This window comes from Schistocerca gregaria, chromosome 1 (assembly GCF_023897955.1).
Source record: "Schistocerca gregaria isolate iqSchGreg1 chromosome 1, iqSchGreg1.2, whole genome shotgun sequence".
Lineage (NCBI taxonomy): Eukaryota > Metazoa > Arthropoda > Insecta > Orthoptera > Acrididae > Schistocerca > Schistocerca gregaria.
Window position 1 is genome coordinate 167751236 of NC_064920.1, and position 16756 is coordinate 167767991.

Consider the following 16756-nt stretch of genomic DNA (forward strand, 5'->3'; position numbering starts at 1 on the left):
TGATTGGCATACCAGCTTTGGAATAAACGCTCGTCGAACAAAAACTTTTTGATCTCCCCCTTATACGTAGTAGTATCCCTGCGGCGTAAAAGTTTTCGTAAACATACACCTACATAGTATAAAGGCGGATGGGACAAAGTAATATGGATTGTGTGGGTCGAATGTCGCGTGATAGTAAAGGATCATGAGTATTGCAACAGGAACGATATGATGACATGCTGGCAGTGGGAGAGGAAAATTAGGTGTGTGAAGTATGTTGAAATGGGTCAAGATTGAAACCTAATTCGCTTTTCGAAGCCACCGAGGGACTATCACATTTTTTTAAAAATGTAGCTGTGTTATTTGTTAGTCCTACAGGTAGTTTTTGTGTGATATTGTAGAAGAAATTTTTTAAGTGGCTACAGTGCTTCACGGAGCATGTGCGCGGCTCTCGGCTGATGTAGGAATTTGTACAACGTTCATTGTATGCTGCATTACGTTACAGTATATCGTTTGTAATTTTTATGATGACACTTATTGTCTGAATCCTTCCAGGTACTGTACGGTGTAATACTTTCGCATTATTAGTCAGAAAGCGTGAAATCTTTGACGGCATTGCCAAAACATCTCAACTGCCTGCAAAGAACTTGCTATCCACGAACGAAGTATCCTCGTTATATGTTTTACTGTTGCTAAAGGAATTTTGTAGCCACACGCTTATTCTAGGCAATGCTTTCATTTAGCGAACCAGATAGGTTAATGGAGGTCGAAACTAAAGCAGACGGACTCTAAAAAGGAGTTGTACGCCTTGTACACTCCCTGAGGATGGAGCTTGCGCATTTTGGTGTTTGTTCTACCCTTTCATTACCAGTCTCGTATTATTGTCCTGATAAAGAACCAGTGGATGTGATCTCCCTCTACATTTCTTCAGTGTATGGATGATCTCAGATGCACGATTCGGCAAGTGTTTGTGCAGTGCCGCGAGCTTCCCCCCCCCCCCCCCCCTTTTTTTTTTTCCAAATGACCAAATGAGAGACGAGAGGCGGGGAAGATGAGACAGTCACACAGATTTGGATTACCGCAGCAACGCCACGTGTCTTCGCTGCTTGAGACATCGCGTAGCATGGTGGTCGTAAGCTGTGAACGATGTCGACCTAAGGTTCAAATGTCTCTAAACAGTATGCGACTTGACATCTGAGGTCATCAGTCCCCTATACTTAGAGCTACTTAAACCTAACTAACCTAAGGACATCACACACATCCATGCCCGAGGCAGGACTCGAACCTGCGACCGTAGCGGTCTCGCGGTGCTTGACTGAAGCGGCTAGAACCGCTCGGCCACTTCGGACAGCTATAGACGTAAGGATTTCCCCTTGCACGGATCCGACAGGGGCAACACGGAGACTCCTGCTGTCGAATGAAGTTGTTGATCCTATAAAGAGGTTAGAAGGGACCAAAACTTGCTCCTTAGCGTTGAGAGAAGGAACAAGGCAGCTCACGTCCAGTGCACGAGGTCATTACACTGAGCACCAGGATGGATGGGAAAGGAAATTGACTGACTTCTTTCCATATGAGTCATACTGGGATTCGTTTTATTCGATTTAAGGGAAACCACGGAAAATCTAAATATAGGTGGTTGGGCCTGGTTTTGTTCAGCAGTGCTCCTGAATACTGGTCCACTGCTTTAACACTGCGGCATGTCGCTTGGCTCCAGAAAGGTGTCCGTCTTCTTCATCTGTTACTTCGATGGGGCAGCTAATGTGTGAATAACCTTCCTCCTTCACCGAAGAACACGTGTAAGGTACAGGCTGAGACGGATAAAGCACAATATATTACCGACAGTATGGCGCAAGGTACCGGGCGAGATGGCGTACTTGTTAGCACACTGTACTCTAATTCGGGAGGACGACGGTTCAAACCCGCATCCGATTCAAATGGTTCACGTGGCTCTGAGCACTAAGGGACTTAACTTCTGAGGTCATCAGTCCCCTAGAATTCAGAACTACTTAAACCTAACTAACCGAATGCTCTCAAATGGCTCTGAGCACTATGGGACTTAACATCTGTAGTCATTAGTCCCCTAGAACTTAGAATTACTTAAACCTAACTTACATCATCACACACATCGATGCCAGAGGCAGGATTCGAACCTGCGTCCGTAGCAGTCGCGCGGTCCCGGACTGAGCGCCTGAACCGCTAGACCACCGCGGCCGGCTAACCTAAGGACATCGCACACATCCATGCCCGAGGCAGGATTCGAACCTGCGATCGTAGCGGTTCCAGACTGTAGCTCCTAGAACCGCTCGGCCGCCTCGGCCGGCTCCCGCATCCGGCCATCCTGATTTAGGTTTTCCGTGATTTCCCTAAACCACTTCAGGCAAATTCCGGGATGGTTCCTTTGAAAAGGCACGTCCGACTTCCTTTCCCATCCTTCCCTAATGCGATGGAACCGATGACCTCGCTGTTTGGCCCCCCTCGCCGATATCAACCAACTGCGCAAGGCGGCGTGCGGATGACGGCTGCTATTTGTCGTCGCCTCCGCTGCGTGGAAGTGGACTCCGCCTTTGAGACCGGTCGAAGCGCGAACGCGAAAACACTTAAAGTGCAGTCTGTCTGCTCTACCGTTGAAACTAATGTACAAGAAGCAACGAATAAAGTGGAATGAGTGTTCAGAAATTGGATTAAAATTTAGACTGAAATGGCATCAATAATAATAATGCCGTGTGGCGAGTGCCTCCTGGCGGGTAGACCGTTCGCCGGGTGCAAGTCTTTCGATCTGACTCCACTTCGTCGACTTGCGCGTCGGTGGAGATGAAAGGATGATGATTAGGACAACACGACACCCAGTCCCTGAGCGGAGAAAATCTCCGACCAAGACGGGAATCGAACCCGGACGCTTAGGATTGACATTCTGTCACGCTGACCACTCAGCTACCGGGGGCGGACTGGCATCAATAATAATATTTGCTGATTACATTGCTATCAGGAGTGAAAGTGAGAAAGAATTACACGACGTGTTGAATGGAACGGTCTTCTGTGTGCAATATGTGGATTGAGACTAAACGAAAAACAAAAGAAAGTAATCAGGAGTAGCAGAAATGAGGCTGGCGAGAAGATTAACATCAAAATTGGCGATCACGAATTAAACGAAATTAAAGAAAAAAAAGAGAGTACTGACACAGGTGGAGAGAGGATTCCTAGCTGAAACGTATACTAGTATCAAATATAAGTCTTCTGCGGAAAAAGAAATATCTGAGAATGCACATTTGGACTACATCATCCAAAGAAACCAATCAATTTGTAAGCAAATACGCACACAAGAACTTCAAAATCAAGATGAATAGAGGACTGAATGCTTGATTACGGGAAAACTGGAACGGAAGACAATCGAAGCATTTGACTTTAGGTGGTACAGAAGGATGATGAAAAATGACTGTAGTTATAGCCGGCCTGAGTGGCCTAGCGGTTCTAGGCGCTATAGTCCGGAACCGCGCGACCGCTACGGTCGCAGGTTCGAATCCTGCCTCGGCTATTGATGTGTGTGATGTCCTTAGGTTAGTTAGGTTTACGTAGTTCTAAGTTCTAGGGGACTGATGACCACATCAGTTAAGTCCCATAGTGCTCAGAGCCATTAGAACTATTTTTGAACTGTAATATAAGAACTAAGGAGGCAATGGACATGAGGAGATGACTGAGTAGAAGAAAGGACAGAATTATAGAACATTTCTTAAGACGTGAGGGAGTAAGTATGTAACTTTGATCGTACTAGAGGGAGCTGCACAATGCACAATTTGTAGATAAAGACAGAGATAACAATATGACCATATACAAGAAATAACAGACGTTTTTGGGTGTGACAAACCACTTCAGACCTTGCAGAAGACTGCTGACCTATGTAGAAGGAAAGAAGGAAGGAAGGAAGAAAGAAAGAAAGGAAGAAAGAAAGAAAACTCGTGCAGGAAGCAGAACTCTGCGGAGAAGGTCAGTAACTAATGACAAATACAAAAGAAAAAATTTGCAGAAGTTAACTCTCAAAGAACCATTATAATTTCTTAATTTGTTAATCAGTGGACACGAGTTTATGCAGTTTTTGACACACTCATTCTGCAGGATTTGCTCTGGACGTTTTAAGTCTGTGTGTGTGTGTGTGTGTGTGTGTGTGTGTGTGTGTGTGTGTGTGTGCGAGTTTATGCAGTTTTTGACACACTCATTCCGCAGGATTTGCTCTGGACGTTTTAAGTCTGCGTGTGTGTGTGTGTGTGTGTGTGTGTGTGTGTGTGTGTGTGTGTGTGTGTGTGTGTGTTGGGGGGTGGGTTGAGAGAGATAGAGAGAGAGAGAGAGAGAGAGAGAGAGAGAGAGAGAGGCAGAGAGCTGAAGTTCACCATGAATTTCATAAATTCATTCATAGTTTAAAATAAAATAAGAAAAAGGTGGTATGCTGCCTGTGTCTACACAATATGCCTTTATCTGCTTGTAGGCCTTGGAAACAGACTACGGACAATTTAACACGAAGAATTAGAGTCCTCCGCTATCAGTTTTCACCCTGTAGCACTGATTACTCGAAATGGACAAATACTGGTATTATCCTCGATGACAACGTGATTTTCGAGCAGAGAATTAAAATTTAGGTCTGGGGGAGAATATTGCTGAATTTTTTCTTTTATTCAAACCCTCATTACTTTTCGAGAAAAGCAGCCAAAGGTAGACGGACTAAGTTCTTTTTTTTTAATTTACTTGTTTTATTTGATATTTTGATTCTACGTAACTTGAAAGACTTTATTCAAAAGTCTGGGATAGTTATAGAATTTTTTAATGTTTGTTCGATGTCTGGTTTATTGCTGGAAATGGAAGTCATAAAGATCCGAAAACAGTTTTTTCCAGAAACCTGTTGTTTTTAGCGGTTTTTTAAGTCAGGCTAAACTGGAGATGAAAACAAAACGCCCCCACAAAAATGTAATGAGACCAGTTGGAAGGCCGGTCGGAGTGGCCGTGCGGTTCTAGGCGCTACAGTCTGGAGCCGCGAGACCACTACGGTCGCCAGACACCAAAAAATTCAGATATGTCAATTAGTAGACTGTCCACAGATACCTAGGTACTCACCTAGTCCTAGCGGAACACATGAGATTAAACCCTGCGCGGCTCCTGAGAATAGACTGGGAAGTGACGTCAAAATGACGTGTACGTGTCCACCATCACATTTCGAGTAAGCTGAGTACGACACCAGCTTCTTCCGTTGGTGAAGAGTCCCTCGGAAACAGCATAAACGACAGCCAAATACTTCACTCACAGAAATTTAAGCAATGCTCTCACGTTCCTGCGTAACCACACCTCCGGAAAACGCAACATGCTCCGAAAATAAAGCCAAATATTTCTGACAAGGAAGGAATACAAATTTCATTTCTATGAATGCATGGTCTGTTCTTCCGGACATACGAGGCATACGTAGGGGGTTGCGGTATACTCTTAGAATCACAATTTAAAGCCCGTTATTGAAACTGTAGGCTTTCTCGGGAAAATTTACGCCGTTCCAGTTCAGTTTCTTCAGCATGTCAGTGACACTCTTCCCATGTGTCAAACAAACTTGGAACCATTCGCACTGCACTTCTCCGATTCTTTCAATATCCCCCGTTAAGCCGGCCGCAGTGGCCAAGCGGTTCTAGGCGCTACAGTCTGGAACCGCGCGACCGCTACGGTCGGAGGTTCGAATCCTGCCTCGGGCATGGGTGTGTGTGATGTCCTTAGGTTAGTTAGGTTTAAGTAGTTCTAAGTTCTAGGGGACTGATGACCTCAGATGTTATGTCCCATAGTGCTCAGAGCCATTTGAACCATTTGAGCCAGTTGGAAGGGAGATCGTAAAATTACTAAAATTAGAACTGCGAATAAAAACGTTAAGAAAGTTCGGAAACTTGCACACGCGCACTCACTCACAAAACAACGAAATCATGTTCTCTGATCTAACGCACCGTAAAAAGGGAAAAGCTGTCGAAAGAAATTTTTTCAGTATTTTTTATTTAATCGTATGGTGAGTTTATACAATATACAGTTGATGTAAGGCAAATGATTTTGTACAATATGCATATGATATAAGACAAGATCAAATCTAAAGAAATAAAAGAAGGCAAGAGATATCTGCTCCTGGCTGATCGCTGGATTAAAGGAGAATAAGCCTGCCACTCTGTAGCCTAAAAGCTTAGTCCAGAGTCCAGACTTACCATGAAATTTTGAACCCTTGATTGCATTCGTCTCATCACGAGAATACAGCACAGATCCCCACCTAAATTCGCTTCTGCCTGCTTCTCGCAAAATAAAATGCACTTATTTAAAATGTGGTATACACTAATGTGGACGTCACAGCCATCACAGACAGGAGCGTCCTCTCTTCGGAGTAAACAGCCATGAGTTCTTAGGCGGCTCTGGGCCGCCTCATTTCGCCAGAAAGAGACCGGCGTGAATATTGCCACGACCGGATAGTTGGCATCACCATCCACAGCTTATTGTCGATCACGGCCAACCATTTCTCTTCCCATAAGCAACAGTTACGTGGCTCTGGACGGAATAGTAGAGACGAAAAGTACACTACTGGCCATTAAAATTGCTACACCACGAAGATTACGTGCTACAGACACGAAATTTAAACGCCAGGAAGAAGATGCTGTGATATGTAAATGATTAGCGTTTCAGAGCATTCACACAAGGTTGGCACCAGTGGCGACACCTACGACGTGCTGACATGAGGAAAGTTTCCAACCGATTTCTCATACACAAACAGCAGTTGACCGTCGTTGCCTGGTGAAACGTTGTTGTGATGCCTCGTGTAAGGAGGAGAAATGCGTACCATCACGTTTCTGACTTTGATAAAGGTCGGATTGTAGTCTACCATGATTGCGGTTTATTGTATCGCTACATTGCTGCTCGCGTTGGTCGAGATCCAATGACTGTTAGCAGAATATGGAATCGGTGGGTTCAGGAGGCTAATACGGGACGCCGTGCTGGATCCCAACGGCCTCGTATCACTGGCAATCGAGATGACAGGCATCTTATTCGCATGCTGTAACTGGTCGTGCAGCCACGTCTCGGTCCCTGAGTCAACAGCTCTGGACGTTTGCAAGACAACAACCATCTGCACGAACAGTTCGACGACGTTTGCAGCAGCATGGACTATCAGCTCGGAGGCCATGGCTGCGGGTACCCTTGACGCTGCATCACAGACAAGAGCGCCTGCGATGGTGTACTCGACGACGAACCCGGGAGCACGAATGGCAAAACGTCATTTTTCCGGATGAATCCAGGTTCTGTTTACAGCATCATGATGGTCGCATTCGTGACTGGCGACATCGCGGTCGCAGATTGGAAGAGTGTATTCGGCATCGCCATACTGGCGTATCATCCGGCGTGATGGTATGGGGTGCCATTGGTTACACGTCTAGGTCACCTCTTGTTCGCACTGACGGCACTTTGAACAGTGGACGTTACATTTCAGATGTGTTACGACCCATGGCACAACCCTTCATTCGAACCCTGCGAAACCATACATTTCAGCAGGATAATGCACGACCGCATGTTGCAGGTCCTGTACGGGCCTTTCCGGATACAGAAAATGTTCGACTGCTGCCCTGGCCAGCACATTCTCCAGATCTCTCACCAACTGAAAACGTCCAGTCAATGGTGGCCGAGCAACTGGCTCGTCACAATACACCAGTCACTACTTTTGATGAACTGTGGTATCGTGCTGGAGCTGCTTGGGCAGCTGTACCTTTACACGCCATCCAACCTCTGTTTGACTCAATGCCTAGGCATATCAAGGCCGTAATTACGGCCAGAGGTGGTTGTTCTGGGTACTGATTTCTCAGGATCTATGCACCCAAATTGCGTGAAAATGTAATCACATGTGTGTTGTAGTATAATATATTTGTCCAATGAATACCCGTTTATCATCTGCATTTCTTCTTTGTGTAGCAATTTTAAAGGCCAGTAGTGTAGTAGAGGCACATCATGACCAGAATATGCAAAACAATTTATTTCGGACAATGGTTGTAAAATTTACGTAGAGATGAAAAGATTAGGACAAGATAGGAAAAAATAAGTGGCACCGTGAAACCAGGGCAATGTCTCGTTCGCTTACTGTAGCCCCTGTCGCTGTGAGTTTGCGAGTTAGTGAATAGAGTTTCTTGAGGTAGAGTTACTGCCCTCTGTTATTTTCATTCCGAATCTGTAGTTCAGCATTAAAATCTGAAAATTATGTAACTTGCTTACCGCTGCGTCTCCTTTCTCTAGAGCAGATGCGACCGAGTTTCCATATCCGAGCGGTGTATATCGAAGCACCAGAAACTTTTTCTCCTAAATTAGCTTAACTGGAGATTCCACTGCGGAGCTCAGGGAAGGAAGGAGCCGTGCCCCACTCTGTATATTAAAAATTGTTCGTCGTAGTACAATAAGGCAGCCTGCCAACCCCTCACGAGTTTGCTCGAATTATCTAGGTTCAGTTCGCGCACCGATTAAATTTCTCAGTCCTTTATGACGATTTTTTGTAGCTACATTTATTTACAGAGGAATATACTACTGCATCTACCTTTTAGTTCCTCTCTCGCATCAAATGATCAATTTCCCGTTAGATCTAAGTCTTCAGATACCTCTGATTATGTAATGTATAGGCACGATCCTGTTCGATGTAGAATGCCCTTTCCTTCCTCCGACCTTAGAACTTTCTTACCCAGCCAGTTACAGGTGACCTACAGTTTGTCGTCAATCCTAAACCAGTGCACTAGATTTCTTCATTTCAACAAAAATTACCGGAGATGAAATAAGTGGTGACTGATAAAAATAATTGATCATCTTTTAAGACCCGTATCAAGGTATTTTCGTGTCCACGTATATTCTGTGAAATATTAGGAGGGTAGCAGTGAGGGTAACTGCTACAAAAACCGGTTTAAGGTGGTAACCTGTTGGTAAAGGCGTTTATTGGGGACTTTTGCTATATCGTAACCAAGATAGGCACTTGGACAAAACCCACCGCAATAGTAAAAGTTTGTATGCCTACTAGTTCCGCAGATAAAGAGGTTGAAATAATTTTTGTGAAAGAGAAGAAGTGATTCAGGTCGTTAGGAGACGAAAATTTAATTTTAATGGCGGACTGGAATTAGATTTTGGGAAAAGGCGAAGAGAAATTTCTCCAAGTTAAAATTGATTAAGATCTACGAACCAAGAAAGACCATCTGCGTTGTGAGTACTGTCAGTTGAAACGGAAATAGCGGCTGGTATTAGCTATGACATAATCTTTAAAAAATTCACTGACGTGAAAAACTGAAAAGTTAGTTTATTTTAATTTGTGTTTGTTTGTTTTAATCTTTATTATTGCAGAAATACTTATATACTAACAAAATTTGTCTACAATTATTATTAATGTACTGTATAATTCAGATCATTTAATTTAAGATGTTCTTTCTGTCTAGTAAATGAAAGAGGCCTCACAATGCTGATTTCTCGCCGAGGTCCAGTTTTCGTCTAGCGCTGCCACTGCCTGGAAAAGGCGGCCAGCTCATACCATCCCATAGTTTCTTCTTGCGTGCTTAAAACGTTAGAAAGATCTTGCAACGTCGACTGGAATGGCGGTTTGAGAGGAAACCCCCTTCTGCCAGTATCTCAATACGGGTTTCGAAAAGGAAGAGGCGCCTTAGACTGTCTAAGTCTGTTAGCTACGGGCATAAAACGTAGTTATGCTCCTAATGGCTACCTGAGGGCACTGTTTTCGATGTTTCCAGTGCGTGTGAATCTGTGGACTGGACCTTTCTGATACAGAACCTTCAGTCCGTGTGTGTGCCAGGTCTCATATCCCGAAACATTTGCTCTCTCTTACGGCAACTTGTGAGTTGCGTCAGGCAGCTGGACAATATTTTCATGGCCACGTGTGGTCTCCATAGGACTGCCACAAGGTTACGTCTTAAATACTGCTGTTTTTTGCAGTGTACTCTGCAGAACTTGGCACAATGTTTGGTCCTTCAGTAAAGCTCCTAACGTACGCCGATGATGCACACGGAAGAGTCGGACGGCAACAACGCCCGAGATACGGTTAGGAGGGCCTTTTACCATTTCAGCCAGGAGCTCAATCCAGTGACGTGGACTCTGTATCCACAGCAAACTGACGTGGGCACGCCATGGGGAATATTTGAATGTTTAAATGTGTGTGAATTCCTATGGGACCCAACTGCTGAGGTCATCGGTCCCTAGAATTACACACTACTTAAACTAACTAATGCTAAAAACAACACACACACCCATGCCCGAGGGAGGAATCGAACCTCTATCCGCGCGGCGGAATATTTTATTTCCACGGTCGGTCGATCACTTAACATCATACAAGCAGTATCCCACGTATGTTGGGGAGTTGACATTACATTCCTGCTCACTACTTACTGTGGCATGATTAGATTTGTATTGGATTATGGATGCACGTTAAATAGAAATGCCTTGACATCTCTAATAAGCAAGACTGATACTCAGCAGTACCGCGCCACACAAATCTGTCTTGAAGCAATGATTTCTACGGCTGTGTATGCTCTTTTGGTGGAGGCAAGGGAGATGCCCCTTCGGTTACGAAGGACTTTCTTGGCTCAGAAATTCATAGTGAGGAGAGCAGCGCAAACAGTTCATCGTCTTCTTCATAATCGTAACTGCTTCATTGAAGACAATGGATACCGTCGACAGAATTCGAAGGAGGGCACCTCTACTAGTTTAAAGCTTCGGACAGCAAAGATACGTGATACCCCTCGCTCTGGAAGACATTCTTCCTCCTGCATTTAGCTAGGAATACATGTACTGAATATTGGCCCAAAATCTTCTACCAGCCCAGAGGTGACATCATTCAATTCACTTCTCCTACTGGCGTCTCCACTCTGACTGCATCAACGCAGCCATTATCGGTCAAAATATTTAGTGACGGCTCCAGAACCAGAGAGGGCACCAGCTTTGCTTACTTCAGCGGAGACCCACTATTTTGTGTCATACCAACATCTTCACTGTTTTAAGTTCTTGCAGTTAACGAGGCTTTTCGATATACAGCCAGTTCGATATCATCCTTATTGTCATGAAGTCCAGGAATGCGCTGCAAAATCTAGAAATGTAATAATGGGACTCCAACACTAACCGCCATGTGCTCGATGTAATAAGTTAATGTACCAGTGTGAAACACAACGTTACCGTGTCCAATTATTATGGATCAAGAGACACTTTGTTATTTCAGTTAGCGAGTTGATGGAGCACCTGGTAAAAATACGTGTGATTGGTGGCCAGCCTTACTACACTTGCCTCTCACGTATAGATTTTGTTTTTGATGTAAAGAAGAAACTCTTAAAAAATATGTTCAAATGTATGTGAAATCTTGTGGGACTTAACTGCCAAGGACATCAGTCCCTAAGCTTACATATTATTTAACCTAAATTAACCTAAGGACAAACACACACACACACACTCATACCCGAGGGAGAACTCGAACCTCTGCCAGGACCAACCGCACAGTCCATGGCTGCAGCGCCCTAGACCGCTCGGCTAATCCCGCGCGGCAAACAAACCCTTCAAGAATCGTCGCAGGCATGTGGGATCTCACAACAGTCCAAAGGAGTATACAGTATCGCCTAGTAAGACTGAAGACCTCAACCATGTGATACTATCGTGTTCGTATTATGACAGACAACGCCGCTAGTTTCTCACGGCATTGATCAGAGCAGGAATTCCCAAACCTACGTCTGTGACGGACATGTTTCGGCAGCTGTCCACAACGGACTGCATCAGTGTTAAATTGGAATTATTTATTAATACCTTCAGCTGCTGACGGGCGTTGATATATATATCAACGGGGACAGGTGAAAATGTGTTCCCGAACCGGGACTCGAATACGGAATTGCTGCATACTCTTCTGAAATGTTCTGCTGCAGTTCTTGAAGACTTTGAGGGTTGTTGCGATATATCTTAGTCTTGAGGACTCCCCACACAAAGTAACCGCACACTGGCAAATCAGGTGGCCTGGATGGGTAGCTAGAGCGGCGACCAGACTGACCTGTGCTAACAAGTCAATCAAGCGTAAAGATTGGGTAAATGGCGTCTGAGACCAAATGTTTCTAAAACCGACGTAAGCCTGTTCCACCTCTCTTTCTTCAGCAAAGATCGGTCCACAGTTCGGCCCTCTTGGCACAGTCAGATACAACGAAAGCCGAAAATATCTGGGAGTAACTCTGGACAGAACATTGACATACCAAAAAAACACAAATGAACCTTGTGAGAAAGCTGGCAGGCAGTACATGGGGAGCAACCACATCAGTCCTCCGAGGAGCATCCCTTGCACTGGTATACTCTGCAACAGAATACTGTGCACCAGTTTGGCTCCGAAGCACCCACGTAGTGAAAGTAAACGCCCAACTGAACTCAGTTATGAGAGTAGTTAGTGGTACAATCCGGTCTACACCTACTTGCTGGCTGCCGGTGCTTACAAACATCTGTCCACCAGACCTCCGTCGAAAGGCTGCTCTTTACAACCTCTGTCAGCAGTTTTCAGAAAACAACTCGATCCCTCATCATAACGATTTGCTATCACTGCCCAGGAAACCCCTCAAATCTAGAACACCAGCATATGAAATGGGAGCCCAAATGCTATCCACGAGATTGGACCAGGACGCAGAGTGGAAACGTGAGTGGCAAGCTACACGAACCCTAAACCACGAACTTGTAGAGAATCCAACTGTTGCAGTTCCAGGCTTCCACCAACCAAGGGAGGTGTGGGTGCAGTTGAACAGATATCGGACTGAGTAGGGTAGGTGCAAATAGAATATACACAAGTGGGGCTTTTCAAGTGACAGTTTGTGTGACTGTGGTGACACCAAAACAATGAGCCACATTGTGAATTGTGGTGTGCGTACTGTAAGACCTTCGGTATACAGACCAGCAGATTATTTGACTTGTCGCTCTATCGAAGTAGGCGAGTGTCTTATCGTGGCGTGTTTATCCTCTGCCGTTAGGTCAGACAATAGAAATGGCACTTGCACGCTTAGAGTAGCAGATTGACGGTGACCAACTTTAAACAGAACTTGATTAATTTTCAGACACATTAAAATAATAACGAGCATAAAAATAACTTAACTTTTTTTTATTCTTGATGCTATTTACAATTGACAATCTGAAGTTCCTTTGGTCTTGGTACGTTAATCTTATTCTCACATATCTCTGATACTTGACAAAGTGTCTATACATTTCTCTTCATGGCTATGAACAGGAATATGGTAATCTTATTAGGCGCAGACTGAAAATTGGCTATAGGCTTGTACAGACTAATGTAGACTGGTACAGACAGGTGCAGATAAATGCAGACTGACTAATCGGAGATCGAGCGTTCAGGTATCACTGCGCGACTGTGATCCGTGAGGAGAAAAGGTTCTACGTTAGCAGCAATCTCATTGGCTGCATTACATATTAATACGTGGATCGGCGGAAGCAGAATTTGGTCCGTCTCTAAGACAGCGCCATCTCGCAGTGTGGAGACGGACGAGCGCTGCGCGTGCGCTGTTGTGCTTAGCAGGGCGCGCTCTAGTGAGAAAGTTGTGTACGCACTGACTACGCGGAACTATGTACGCAACATGAATGAATGTCAAATGAGACGCTTGCCTGGTGGCATTGAGAAGCTCCATCAAGCATCCCACGAGGCACTCCACTGGATCGAGTCCATCAACATCCGAGTGTAGTCTGAGTCGTTTTATAACTTGTGTACTGTATATAATTTCACATGTTCATTTTTATATATACTTCTTTGTTTTGCTAAATGTGTATTACTGTAATTGATGCATACAATGATTATAATAATAATAATAATAATAATAATAATAGGGCAAATATGCTCCAGGGTGTGGACAGGTGTATGGGCAGTTGCTCTATCCTGTTGAAAGTAACCGAACGTCTTTTCCTCCTCCATTAATGCTGCCATAAATTGACATCCAGTCCTACCCACTCGTCCGGGCCACTTTTATTTGCCCCACCCTGTACTTCGGGTTGTTGTTAACAGCTGCGCTTTGTTGATCAGTGGGAAATTCGCTTCAATGATGATTTTGTTGAAACGCTTGCCGCAGGTGACGATAACGGGCTTCGACCTGACGAGCTACCGGCAGTGCCTGGGCAAGTGGAACTCGGCGGTTCACGTGATGCACGGCCAGTGCCGCGAGGTGGGGCCGTCGCGCTGCCTCATGGTGCCGTACGAGCAGCTGGTGCTGCACCCGCGCCAGTGGATGGCGCGCGTCCTCAAGTTCCTCGACGTGCCCTGGAACGAGTCCGTGCTGCACCACGAGGAGCTCATCAACAAGCCGGGCGGCGTCTCCCTCTCAAAGTGAGTGCCGTGCGGCTACGCCGAGCTATTTCCTACCATTATCGGTGCCATTCGGTTCGTGTATTGAGTGAGTGCCGGTCTCTGTACTTCTGCACGAACCCTAATCCCTGTCTCAGCTCGTCCTCGTAATCCTGGGCGAGACTGCAACGGTGACAGCCTAATAGTCGTACAGTCTTTCATTGAGTACAGGTTCTGTAAATTTTTCCAATAAAATATCGAGAGAATGACGCCCTCTTCCTTTCAACAATTACCATTTTGCTTTCCGAACGTCTCTGCTACACTTTTATATGGACACTACCGGACTAGCTGTGAGTCTCTGAATTTGTACCGTGGCTTTTGTTGTGGGTACTTGATGAGTAGTCCAATCTCAGGAACACTGTAATCTACACTCATGGTCATAAATTAAGGATAATTGCAGAATGTGGTGCCACACAACGTGCCACTACGCAAAACTGGCGCTAATAGCATAACGAAGTGATAATTAAATGGACACCCTAGCTGCAAACAGGCGTTGATATACTTCATTGGGGACGTGTTGAAAATGTGTGCCCCGACCGGGACTCGAACCCGGAATCTCCTGCTTACATGGCAACGCTCTATCCATCTGAGCCACTGAGGGCACAGAGGAGAGAGCGCCTGCAGGGACTTATCCTTTGCACACTCCCCGTGAGACCCACATTCCCAACATTCGTAGTGCGCCTAATAGATCTTTGCCAATCATACTCATTACTCGTGGCTGATTAATCTACCAAGTCCCGTACGAGTTCTGGCATAGCGTGTGCGTTCGCTAATAGGATAGGCACACGGGTAGCGGAGGCTGTGTGGCGTGGACTGGGCGGTTGTTTAGGTTAGAAGGCCTCGGGAAAGTGCGGCATGGGCTGCAATGTCAAAGGGTGCTTGGCAATTACAGGACGTTGTAGTTGCGCTGGAAAAGTCCCTGAGCTTCAACCGCTAATAGAAAGCACGGAACCTGATATCGTTATAGGTACAGAAAGCTGGCTAAAGCCCGAAATAAGTTCTGCAGAAATTTTTACGAAGTCTCAGACGGTGTTCAGGAAAGATAGATTAGGCAGAATTGGTGGTGGAGTGTTTGTGTCTGTCAGTAGTGGTTTATCTTGTAGTGAAGTCGAAGTAGATACTCCGTGCGAATTGGTATGGGTGGAGGTTATACTTAACAGCCAATTAAGTTAATAATTGGCTCCTTCTACCGACCCCCAGACTCCGATGATACAGTTGCGGAACAGTTCAGAGAAAGTTTGAGTCTCGTAACAAATAAATACCCCACTCATACGGTTATAGTTGGTGGGGACTTCAACCTACCCTCGGTATGTTGGCAAAAATACTTGTTCAAAACCGGTGGTAGGCAGAAAACGTCTTCCGAGATTGTCCTAAATGCATTCTCCGAAAATGATTTCGAGCAGTTAGTCCACGAACCCACGCGAATTGTAAATGGTTGCGAAAACACACTTGACCTCTTGGCCACAAACAATCCAGAGCTGATAGAGAGCATCATGACTGATACAGGGATTAGTGATCACAAGGTCATTGTAGCTAGGCTCAATACCATTTCTTCCAAATCCATCAGAAACAAACGCAAAATAATTTTATTTAAAAAAGCGGATAAAATGCCACTAGTAGCCTTCCTAAAAGACAATTTCCATTCCTTCCGAACTGACTATGCAAATGTAGACGAGATGTGGCTCAAATTCAAAGATATAGTAGCAACAGCAATTGAGATATTCATACCTCATAAGTTGGTAAGAGATGGAACGGATCCCCCGTGGTACACAAAAAAGGTCCGAACGCTGTTGCAGAGGCAACGGAAAAAGCATGCGAAGTTCAGAAGAACGCGAAATCCTGAAGATGGGCTAAAATTTACAGACGCGCGAAATTTGGCACGTACTTCGATGCGAGATGCCTTTAATAGGTTCCACAACGAAACATTGTCTCGAAATTTGGTAGAAAATCCGAAGAAATTCTGGTCGTATGTAAAGTACACAAGCGGCAAGACGCAGTCAATACCTTCGCTGCGCAGTGCCGATGGTAGTGTTATCGACGACTGTGCCGCTAAAGGCGAGTTATTGAACGCAGTTTTCCGAAATTCTTTCACCAGGGAAGACGAATGGAATATTCCAGAATTTGAAACGCGAACATCTGGTAGCATGAGTTTCTTAGAAGTAGATACCTTAGGGGTTGCGAAGCAACTCAAATCGCTTGATACGGGCAAGTCTTCAGGTCCAGATTGTACACCGATTAGGTTCCTTTCAGATTACGTTGATACTATAGCTCCCTACTTAGCACTCATATACAACCGCTCGCTCACCGATAGATCTGTACCTACAGATTGGAAAGTTGCGCAGGTCGCACCAGTGTTCAAGAAGGGTAGTAGGAGTAATCCATTTAACTACAGACCTATAT

General features: G+C 45.1%; 1 protein-coding gene across 3 annotated transcripts in view; it reads left to right on the plus strand.

Annotated features, from left to right (window-relative positions):
• The window catches only part of LOC126336125 (protein-tyrosine sulfotransferase-like), an 859377-nt gene that overhangs the window by 815469 nt on the left and 27152 nt on the right, over nt 1-16756 (plus strand). For all 3 annotated transcript variants that reach the window (XM_049999633.1, XM_049999618.1, XM_049999625.1), the window contains one exon: nt 14085-14338. In XM_049999633.1, coding sequence (XP_049855590.1) covers nt 14085-14338 — 254 coding nt within the window. The remainder of the gene's footprint in view (nt 1-14084; nt 14339-16756) is intronic.